Consider the following 12,517-nt stretch of genomic DNA (forward strand, 5'->3'; position numbering starts at 1 on the left):
AAAGGCAAAAATAAAATTTATATGATTTACATTTTTTCAAAATAATTTTTACATAAAATATATGAGCATTATTTACAGTTCAATTCTGCATTGGAATCTAATAGATACGCAGTAAAATTAAAAAAATTGTTTTAGAAAGAAACCTTTTATGATTCGTTAAATTCATTCCATAAACTCATTTGGAAACCAAAAGGCAAAAATAAAATTTATATGATTTACATTTTTTTGAATTAATTCTTATATAAAAATATATGATCATTATTTACAATTCCTTTATAAATATATTATTACAAGCATTATTTACAACTTCATTAATTGCCTATCTGGAAACGAAATGCAAAATATTAAATTTATTATATCATTTACAATATTCGAATAATTTTTTACATAAAAATAAATGAGCATCATTTACAGTTCGATGCTATAACGAAATCTATTAGACATGCATTAATAATTAAAATATCTTCAATGGAAAATGAAAATCTTTTATAGTTATTTCAAATAATTTCTTACATAAAAATATTTGAGCATCTTTAAGGAAAAATGAAAATCTTATACAGTTAGATGAAAAGAAAGGCAAAAAATGAGATTTATTCTATCGTTCACATTTTTCAAATAATTTGAGTTTTAATCAATCGGTAATAATTAATTAATTTTCAAATTTTTATAAAATATTAGCGTTGTTTATAGTTCAATTCTGCAAATCTAGACATGCTGTAATATTAAAAATTCTTTCATAATTAGATAGGAAACTCATTGAAAGTACGAAAATATAGTATGAAAAATAAAATGAGTTATATTATTTACATTTCTCAATTAATTTCTTACAAAATGAATTTTTATACTTGCAATAATATTAAAAATATCTGCACTACGAAAATTTTTCATGATTCGATAAAGTACCCATTTTGAAAAGGAAGGGCAAAAAATTAAGTTTATAATAACATTTACATTTCAAATGATTTCTTACATAAAGGTATTATTTTTACTTCAAATCTGTCTGATAATTTTATAATATATTTTATGATTAAATAAGTTGCTTGTGTGAAAATCGAAAGTCAAAAAATATAAAATAAAATATTAAATACAATTTTAAAAAATGATATAATAAAAAAATTAGAAAAATAAAACTATAAAAAATAAAATATTTTATATAATTTACATTTCTCAAATAATTTCTTAAAAAACAAGTTTTTAAACATACAATATATTATAATATTAAAAATATCTGCATTAGAAAGATATCTTTTATGAATAAATAAATTACTTATTTAATGACTACAAATGAATATTGTAAATGATATAAAAATCAATTATTTAATATTCTACTTTGTAATAGAATATTACAACTGGACCAAAATGTCTTTACGCAATGCTCAAATAAATTTATCGAATTATAAAAAATTATCATTGATCATAAATGATACAATAAAACTTTTTGCAAAAAATAAATATTAAATTCAAAATGTCAATAATGCTTTATTATTTGAAATTCATGCATTCAAATGCTTGATTGAACTACTATTAAATGCAATATTGCTACTGGACCAAATATCATTAGTCAATGCTCAAATATATTTATTGAATTTTTAAAAATTACCATAATTGTAAACAATATTGAACTCAAGCTGCTAAGAATGCTCTATAATTGAAAATTTGTTTATTCGTGTGATAATTGTTTATGAGTGAATTTTTCAAAAATAGTACATGAGAGAAATGTCGATGAGAACCAGAATTTCTGCAAATTGATGAATTCTTTAATCAAATGAAAATGAAAGCAGCTATTAAATAAATTAATATATAACTTTTGCTTCTGATCTTTACATCTGTTTGTGTTCATGTGTCTCCGTTGAGAAAAATGCAAGCGACGTACTGAAGATATTTAGTCATCGTTATTCGTTATTAAACAAAAAATAGGAATTTTTGATTAGAGTTATATAATGCATATATAAATATAGGAGAATTTTGATACGTAGAGTATATGTGTATTACAACGTGTGCTTGCTGTAAAAATGTTCTGGCAGGTCAAAAAATGCTAACTGAAACTATGTAAAAATATATTATTGGGAGTGTGTGTAATATGTAAGTCCAGCAGAATAAAACATACGTTAATTATCTTATTAATTCAATATATTTTTTTCGACAGTGTGGATAAAATTATTTCAATAGTTGCTTTTCCAAGCGCACACTCTGAGAAATAAATCCGATTTACTCTAAATATAATTTTCCGTCATTAAAGAACTCAAGTGTCGTCCAGTTTAAAATCCATCCTCGTGATTAAAACTGATTTGTTATGTTTTCTTTCGAAGAAATAACTTCGTCCTCTAGGTTTAAATACTGTCCTCCTCCAGTACGTTATTTGATAATAAAACAAAAAGCTGTTTGTTTTTTAAGTCCATTAAATAATTTAGATCGTTATCGAATAAATTTCTATGCCATAAAATTTGGATTCGCCAAAATGATAAAATAATATATTTTTCCGTCCGGTCCAAATTTTTTGGCGCGAAACTGTCGTCCGCCGGAAATGGATTCATTTGAATTTTGAATTTTTAAAATAACGTGCTTCCATTTTACGCGATCTTACACTTCCAGTAAATTCTTTATAAACTTCTATCCAGTTATTGAAACCTTTTTTAACAAAGGAAAGTGCCAAAAACCCAAGCCAATTTAAATTTTTGTTAAAACAATTTGTAAATTTTTGTTCAAGTTATAGTTTATAAGCATACACTATATACCTCTTTTTTATGAAGTTGTTTTTTTTTTGATATTTTGATATTAATCAGATCCCGTGAAATAATAAATTTGATCAGCCTGTTGAATTGTTAGACAATGTTATTTAATAACGGATCAAAGTGTGTTCAGAGAAATGTTATGCTTGAGGAACTTGGGTGATTGCCATAAATATTTTCAACACGAGAAAAAGGCTATCCATTGATCATGTGATTAAAAGGATTTTTGGATCCTTCCTTTTGATGATATTCAAAATTACTCTCCTTATCCATCCGGCATCAAAATTACTTTCCTTATCCATCCGGCACGTGTATTTTGAGTACCTAGAAAAAATCCTAAAACTTTTGGAATTTTTTCTAGGTACTCAAATTACAGGTAAAAAATAAATACCCGTGATATCTTTATATACCAGACGTGATATCTCTTCATTTTTATGTCTAATTTACCTCACCTGATTAATGGAAAGCCCTTAATTGATTTCACTCACCATTAGCAGACAAAATATAGACACTCAAAGTGTATTATAAGCATTTCGTTGGTTGTGCTAGATAAAATGTAAATTTTATTTAAAAAAAAGATTGTATCACTATTATTATTATTAATTATTAATTAATAAAATTACTTTAATACATGTAAGCGTTACTAAAGACTAAATGTGTGAACTATTAAGTTTAATAGGATTGTTCTTATGTTATGAGAGATGATGATATCTTCTTTAAAAAAAATCGATGATGTGTATTCTCGCCTGTCCGAAATTTTTGGAGTCTTTTGTGAAACCATGACATAAATACTACAAATTAAAGAAATAACAACAATATTATTATTGTTTCTTGTTAATGTTTGGACTCTGCAAGAGAATATGATATGATATGATATATCCCTTAGTAGATCTTACAAACGACGACCTTGGATTGAACCTTGACTTATCTCTTAGAATGTAGTTTATAAAAAAGATGCATAAAATATAAAAACAATTAAAAAAATTAAATACTTGAAAAGGGCGTTATTACAATCGTCTGTTAGTGTTTTATGTTAAATATGAATACAGTACCAATATGATGATAAACATAAAAATCTTAAATATTTTTGGGTCCTACTTGTAACAAACTTTTGTATAAATATTGTAATTTAAAATGCATATATATATTCTTACTTACCAAATATTTAGATGTTTCTGATTTAATATGGCATTTCGAAAAACCACATCACGCACCAAATTATAATAGATACTGATGTAATCAGTTTTTCTGATATATGCATATAAGTAGGTAAAAAAGTATTTTTGAAACAAAAAAATAATATAGTGTTTTATGAAATTTATGGTTCAAAGGTTGTTCTGATTTGTTTAAATATTTATGTACATATGTGTATATCTTCATTTAGTTTGAAAATCAGTTCTTAATTGTGTGCTCGAATGATGAAGAAACATGTAGGTACTTACATTTACACGCATACGTACATAAACATATAGTTATTTTGGTTTTAAAAAAAAGCGAAGTGTATATAAATATGCTTTGATGTATATATGAATATATTTATATACATGTAGTGCATTTATTATTTGTTATATATACATGAATCAATATTGTAAATGCATATCCATACTTGTAAATAACAAAAGAAATCAAAACTCTATTTTTAGTTATTGAATAGTCTTAATTTGTAAATGTACACTGTGCTGAAATCAGAGAGAGAGTATCTATAATTACTTGACATAGGTTTTGGCTTCATTCAAATACTAGTCTTCTAACTTAATATTTATCAAATAAGGTCCTGTATCAAGTTCTGCATTCTGTACTATCGATATATTATCAATACATGAACCATGTACAAAAAACCTTTTACTATCCACAGTGTACATAATCTAAGTTATCATATTTGAATTTTGATGATATGAAGACTGTCTTTATCCACAAATGGCATGGATCTTTTGATTGTATAATAACCATATGATGGATTTAAGAATTTCCTACATATTTATAAAATATTTGTTATCAAACAACTTATCAATTTGCTTCAGATATATATAAAGTTTACGACACGTATCAAACAAAAGCATATCTGAGACACAATCGTTTGGTTTATTTAATTAATCGAAAGCTGTACTGAAAGTTTTCGATTAAAGTTATCATAAGAGAAGTGCTTTAATTTGAAGTATTCTATTGTGATGTGCATGATCTATTATTATGGAAATAATTTTGTTTATATTTCTTGCTGTTGATGATTTTTTTTGTGTACCAGGTTGATAAAAGCTGTGTTATATGTTTCATGATTTTGTTAATTTTTTTGTTTTCTTGCATAAAAAGAATTGATTTAATTTTTCTTATATCAATGTTGTCAAAAGATTTATAGTTTGTATGTATATTTAGGAGCATATCAAAAATGCAATATTATTATGTAAATTTTCAGATAGATTTTTGAGTTGATAATAAATTTGTTAAATTGTAAAAATTAGCATATCAGTTATTTTACACGCAGCCTCATATATATGTTCCTTGTAATTTAAAAAACAATGTTTGGAATTTATAAATACATGCTATTTTATTAAATTGTTTTTATAATAATAAAATAGAATGTGTATATTGCAAATATGTAAAGGTACTAAATAAAATATATTTGTTTATGTAAATATACTTCGTAAATAAAGTAAACGCAAATAAATTCTTATAATGAAAATTCAAATTATTCATTGCCATGACCTTAACCATTAGCCTTAAGTTAATCTGTTAATATTGTGAATATTATTTTGTACAGAAAACAAGTGTTTATTTTTATAAGCTGATACCAGTCAGTGTATAATTTATTTATAAGAATATATTATAAATTATGGAGGCATTTGGATTTCATTATAAGATTTGTTATTGCTACGTTTGTGAAAATTTCTTATTTTATTGCAAGTGGCATTTATATATTTATTGTTTAATCTCTTCTAAACTTCTGTAAAGTTATTTATGAAACACATAGAAATAAAAATCTGAGATAGAAATGTCACCGTAACATTAAATGTACCAAATAATTCAAGTGTGTCTAAATATCATGCTTTGATAGAAAAATAAACAAATTTTATACTATATTATCGGTGTTGTAAATAATTAATGTCATAGAGTACATTTTTGAAATTGAAAAACAAAACAAATATGTAGAATTAGTGCCTGTAAAATTTTCACAATATTTTAGTGGCCTTTTATGATTTTAGTTAGCCAGAGCAATAAATACTTTAAACATGCTAAATGTGTAATTCAAAACAAATGCTTCTTCTAAATTTAAATATCGGGTAAAATGTAATCATAGCTCAAAGGTAACAGTGAGAAATATACATACTAATATAATTATTACCAATGTAAAATATATATATATTCATATTTATTGAAAAGTGAGTGAATGATGAAGTAGTTTGTTATTGAAATACATCTTAAGAACTATGCCACTTGGGAATTAAATTGTGCCTGTTGAAATGAAAAGAAGATTTTTTATATTAACGTGAATTGTCAAACTCATAATTAAATTAATTAACAACAGTAGTGTAATATGTTAGATCCATTATTTATAGAGAATGATTAAGTCAATGTGGAAGTCTTGTAAATTTAGTTATAAATAATATGAACTAAATGAAACTTATATAAAATAAATAAATATTATGCATGCAGCAATAAAAAGGGTTTATTTATTTCAAAATTTTGAACTCAAAAACAGGAATTCCAAATCGTATAATAATTCTAATTCAAATCACGATTTTGAATTTTTGCGCCATGAAGTTGCCGCCATTGTTTTCTTTGGGTTAACCAATCGCAGCAGTTGGCAACAAATTGACATTTGACGTATGCGGATCAAAACTTAGTAAATAAAAAATAAGTTTACGTATGTAATTTTTGCACAATTATGGCCTCCGGAGAAAACGAGGTTTGAAAATAACATTTTACACGTTTTGTTTTCATAAAAACACTTAAACCCAATTATTTTATAGACTTGTGAACAATTAAAATTAAAGGGAAATGAGTGCACGAAAGCCGGAAAGTTCGAAGAAGCTATCCTTCATTACACTCATGCATTAAAATTGGATTCTGATAATTATTCATTGTATTCTAATAGATCTTATGCTTTTTTAAAAATACAACAACATTATCTTGCTTTGCAAGATGCTGAGGAAACCATTAAAAGAGCACCCACTTGGGCCAAGGTAATAGAATATAATTATGCTGTATGTTGAAAAAACCTGGATCATGTTTCCTCTTCTATTTTTAGGGCTATTTTAGAAGAGCAGAGGTCCAATATGCTTGTTATTTATTTGCAGAAGCTTTGCTTTCGTACACGCAAGCATTGCAATTGCAACCTGGAGACAGTACACTGCTTGATGCAGTAAACCGGGCTGCAAAAAGTGATGAGAATGAGATGAAAGGTTATTTGTTATTAATCTACTATTGGATTCTTTATTATATATTTAATACTCTTGAGAAACTGTATTTGTTCCACAGTTGATGCTCGGGCACCATGGTTGGGAGCCTTAATTGGTGTTATCGTTGGGATCTTAATTGTAATTGCTGACAGTGTGTTAACCAATAAACCATCACTCAAAGTAAATATTTATTGAACTGGGAAACTTGTATGGAAGTTATTAAAATCTTTTTATTTATTTATTAAAATCATTTAATACAGTGGTCGGGGAATAATAGGGTAAAATACTCTAAATGGGGGTAAAAATGGAATTTTTGGGAGAAAAAATTTAGTTGATACTTACTGTACTATTAACAAAATATAGAAAAAAGTTCAATTGATACTATTTAATACTTGGTGCACTAAGTCGGCTTCCATAAAATTTAAATTAAAATTTTATTTTGTTGAAATTAAATTTTCCATAATTGTTTTCTTTTCAAAATTATTATTAAGGGTTTTCATGTTTTAAAAATAAATAAGGCAATTTCATTTTTCTTGGCTTTTTCCTATGGGGTAATATCAACTTATACAAAAATATTTTGGGGTAATGATTAAAAAAGTTCCTCGATCTCTGATTTAAGAGAGCAAGCAATTTGGTTAAAAAGACTAAAGAAGATTCTATAATTTTTGATAGTAGAAAGTCTTTTTTACATTATTAATGCTATCATAATATTGGTTACAATTAAAGTAAAACTTCTTTGATAGAGGAATGGTATAACAAAAATACAAGTTTTCCATCTTAATTTAATTTTTCAAGCCCAACTAAATATCTTATCATTATCTAAATTTTTAGAATCCACTTCTAATGATTTTAGTGATGTTTGCAATAAGTGCCCTTGGTTATGTTATTGCACGAGGTATAAGAGTTTATATAAAAAGCCAAAGAAATTCTTTACTGCAGCCACCTCCTGATTTACTTGCTGGTAATTATTGACAAAATTTAGACAAAACCGGTTTCTAAATTTTTCTTTAATGGTCAAATATTTTTTTTAGAAATGAATTCAGTAGAAGAAGAAACTACAAATGTTTCAAATTCAACAGAAAGAAATAATACTAGATATACTAAAGCTCAAGCAAGACAGCGCTACAAAAAAGGAAAATCATGATAAATATAAATTAAATTATTATTATAAATTGAATTAAATGTCTTGATAAATTATTTATTATATTCTGTGATTTTTTTTTTAAACAAAAAAATATAATAAAGTAAACAGTTCTTTTAACACATTTGTTCTCATTTGCGCAAAACCATATTTATGATTAACACGTCGTCGGTACATTGCGCGTGTGGATGTGTTGGTGTAAGCACATTATGTAGGCATAATTTTGAATATTGACGTCCTCAGTGTTATCGTGACTTCCGAGGAGTTCAGTACGTTTTTAGTTGCTATTTATATTTTTTTGATTCGATATAAATGTGTTGAAAGTGCGTTATTTCATTATAATTCGGGTGAAACATTTAAAAATCGGCGCCACATTTTCGCGCGGAGTGTGTGCCTATTGCAGCGCCTCTAACTACAGATTGGAATGGGATCTGTATCAGATGTATTAATGCGCCATAGCCTCGAAAACATTTTCCTAAAGAGCAGCACAATGCAGGGCAGGGCCTGTATTTGTTATTTATAATCAGTTGGATTTTCATGTGCGTTAATTAGAGTATGGAGCAGGGAAAATTAATTACATCAAGACTTTTTGTGACGTCTGTTGTGGAAAACAGAGACGAATTCGACGAGGTAGTTTACTTATTTTTTAATTATTTGACAAAGACAGTGTACAAGTCAGCCATGTTTAGCTAGTTCGTGTAAAGGCCGTGTCGTGCGCTGTCATGCAAAGCGCGACATTTGAATTGTCCAACAAATTTGTGCAAAATTGTGACAATTTATAGTGCAATCTCTTTTGTTTTATACTCTTAATACGTGGAAAAGTGTTTGTCATAATGTCAAAGTTTCCTGCATAAAAAAACATCATTTGTCTTAGGCTTAAATAAAGCTTTTGGGTTTTACATTTTTTCTTGACAATATGTGTTTTTGTATTATTCAAATTACAAAATATTTATCATTCAAAAGTGATTGAATAACTACGATTCTATTCAAAGAATAATTGTGATTGTGTATAAATTTTATGATATAGTGGTTTTTAAAAGATAAACATTGTTACTTCACAATTTACTGTAGACTAAATTACAATTAAGTTCAATTCTCACAGTATGTTTTCTATTTCAGAAATATGAAAGGGCCTATCAATCACTTCAGTCCCTTATCTCAGGATTGAGCGATACAGATGCACACGATGCTTTGACAAATGCTGTTTGCAAGGATAAGACTCATGAAGAGGTCTGCCTGGGACTTCTCACTGTCATTCTGACAGAGCCTCAAAATGCAGCCAAAAGTTACAGAGACTTAACAATGGTTTCAAGAGATGGTCTAGCTATAGTTCTAGTGCATCTTACAAATCTCATTCTTGAAAGGTACTTACGATTTCAAGATGTTGTCAGAAGTCAAGTATTGTGGTTAGTGCGTGAAATGATTAAAAATGCTGTGAATAATGTGGATAATGTCTGTTGGAATGTCATGAGATTAGCTTCCGGGGGGGATATAACACATCGTAATATATTTTTGATTGAGAATTTATTGGATATTTTCCAAGAGCACAGAGCCTGGTTGGATAAATTTCCACTTCTGATAGGCTCTGTTGTTTATACATATCTTAGACTGATAGAAGACCACACATCCCCAGCTTTAGCCAATTTAAGAGACAGAGAAGTTAAATTTGTAGTCAATTTAATCAGGGAACGTTTTTCTGACATTTTAAAATTAGGTAGAGATTTTGTTCGTTTATTGCAAAATGTAGCTAGAATACCAGAGATCGAACAATTATGGAAAGATATACTTAAAAATCCAAAATCTTTATGCCCTACTTTCACTGGTATTCTGCAATTGTTACAAACTCGCACATCTAGAAGATATTTACAATCTCGTCTCACGCCTGATATGGAAAGGAAATTAGTTTTTTTGACATCACAAGTTCGGTTTGGTAACCATAAAAGATACCAAGATTGGTTTCAGAGACAATATTTAGCTACCCCAGAATCACAGTCTTTGCGTAGTGATTTTATAAGGTTTATTGTTAGTGTTATTCATCCAACAAATGAATTACTATGTTCAGATATAATACCCAGATGGGCTGTAATCGGGTGGCTTTTAACAACATGTACTGCAAATGTGGCTGGTTCAAATTCAAAATTATCTCTATTTTATGATTGGTTATTTTTTAGTCCCGAAAACGACAATATAATGAACATTGAACCAGCAATTTTAGTAATGCATAATTCAATGAGGTCACATCCAGCTGTTACAGCTGCTTTGCTTGATTTTCTATGTCGAATAATTCCAAATTTTTATCCTTCACACACAGACAAAGTACGGATGGGCGTCTTAAATTCTTTAAGGCAAATAGTTGAAAAAAGAGTTTTACCTAATTTGTATCCATTATTTGATAATGTAAAAATGGACAGAGAACTAAAAGCAATGGTGAGAGAAACATTTAAAGAGTTTTGTGCACCTGAATCTTTTCCAGTGAATAAAATTGAGGATGTTAATTTAGAAACTAATAATACTAACAATCATATATTCACAAAAGATGAGGCTGTATTCAGTGATGAAGAGGATGATCCAGTTCCGATGATTATACACACTGGTTATGATACTGATGATGATGATATTCCTTTATCTAAAGTTCGATTAAAAGAAGAAGAAAAAGAATGTGAAGATGAAGAAGAAGAAGAAGAGGAAGAGGATCCTCTTGGATGCCTCCAAGGATCACTTCGCAATTTATCAGAACAGCTCTTACAAACAAAAACCCCAGAAGAAAAATGTTCTTCCGTTGAAGCAATCATAAAGAAGTTCTGTTGATAAACAAACAGTTAGACGATGATACATTAGAAAGTTTAGTGATTGTTTATGTACGGCTTTGCAAGACACAATTCATAAAAACATTTTCCCTGAATCAGTGAACGAAGATACTTTAAATGAAAGTATTAGTGGTCCTTTATGTTGTGCTTTCCGAACATTTTATCAGCTATATCAAAACGAAGACAAAAAAAGGCGCATTCTTATCAGTATTTTAGCTGAAATGTACTCCACAATTCCTCAGATAGGTTATTTATTGTTATTATTTTTTAAAAGTAAATGGACAAATGAATTTAGTAAAAGTTTAAGTGCAAATCAACAGTCTAGCAATAGTAAACAGAATAATCTCATAAAAGGGGCAGTGTATAAAGATTTCTCATTAACAATAGAAAAAAAATTAGATACGAGTTTATTGAATGATTAAGATTGTGTCAGGAAGACAATGGAGAGTTGTTGTTGTGGTTAACACCAGAAGTGTATAGGGAGTTCAAAACAGTGACTATAAACAATATTTCGATTTTACATGTGATTGTGCAAACGGTGGATGCAGGTCAGTTGCAGGACTTGGTCTGCCATATTCTGCAAGGGCGATTGGTATGTTCAAGAACGAAACATTGCAACCGCTTCTCCTGGCAAGTCTGATGTGGGAAACATTCGAACAGTATGCTCTGTGGCAGCTGATAGCAGCCCACGATGTTCCTTTAGAGAATCTATTACCAATTCTTCCTAAATTGGATTTCAAATCCCACGCCGAGGCGCTGACCAGCATCCTGCTTCGTCTTAAGCAAGAAGAGCCGACGGCGGATCTTTTGAAATTATTATTTTGTCGAGAGGTGAGAGCGAAGGGGGACATGTTTGTAATATCGACGTTGAAATATTGGTGTTTGGATTACGAAGATAAATTAGGCGATTTGCTGTCGAATCTGCTGAACACTAGGAATCCTGGCACGTCGCCGAACAAGAGGAAACGACTGCCAAAGACGGGGATCAGCAATCAGGGGTCGCCCAGCATCGAACAGGTAGGAGACACATTCATATCTTCACGATTTTAATTATTATTATAATGTGTATTTATTGGAATTATAGTTATTAAAGACATATTAACTTTTATGCGCGAGATATACGCTCTTTTCGTCATTGGCCTTAAGGATAGTGTAAGTACGAGTTTAAACCGTTCCGTAAACCACGCTTGTATGTCGAATCGCTCGTATCTCGAAGCAATTTTTCCATATACAATATCATTGAAATGCTGTTTAATTCGTTCCAGCACTGTGATTTTGTTAAGTTTGTGAACATAAAAAATAAATTCACCATTTATATATTAATTTCCCGTAGGGTAAGTTATAGTAACGCAAAAAATCGAAAATGAATTTTTTTTTTGCATATCTTTACTTTTCAAAGGTTATCTTAACATTTCGGCGTACCTTAGCAAAAATGGATGTATATGT

The 12,517-nt window shown here is 28.5% G+C and overlaps 1 protein-coding gene and 1 pseudogene across 1 annotated transcript; both read left to right on the forward strand.

Annotated features, from left to right (window-relative positions):
• Nucleotides 1-6,537: 6,537 nt before the first annotated feature.
• On the forward strand, nt 6,538-8,267 carry LOC113366419 (hsp70-Hsp90 organizing protein 1-like). The gene is made up of 6 exons (XM_026608016.1): nt 6,538-6,630; nt 6,695-6,907; nt 6,973-7,126; nt 7,203-7,303; nt 7,955-8,084; nt 8,155-8,267. The coding sequence occupies exons 1-6, from the start codon at nt 6,610-6,612 to the stop codon at nt 8,265-8,267; spliced, it is 732 nt and encodes a 243-aa protein (XP_026463801.1). The 5' UTR covers nt 6,538-6,609.
• Nucleotides 8,268-8,558: 291 nt separating this feature from the next.
• Nucleotides 8,559-12,517, forward strand: part of LOC113367573 — a 9,354-nt pseudogene continuing 5,395 nt past the window's right edge.

This window comes from Ctenocephalides felis, unplaced genomic scaffold, assembly GCF_003426905.1.
Source record: "Ctenocephalides felis isolate EL2017-DRISC unplaced genomic scaffold, ASM342690v1 CF-g0.4_SCAFFOLD_01170, whole genome shotgun sequence".
NCBI lineage: Eukaryota > Metazoa > Arthropoda > Insecta > Siphonaptera > Pulicidae > Ctenocephalides > Ctenocephalides felis.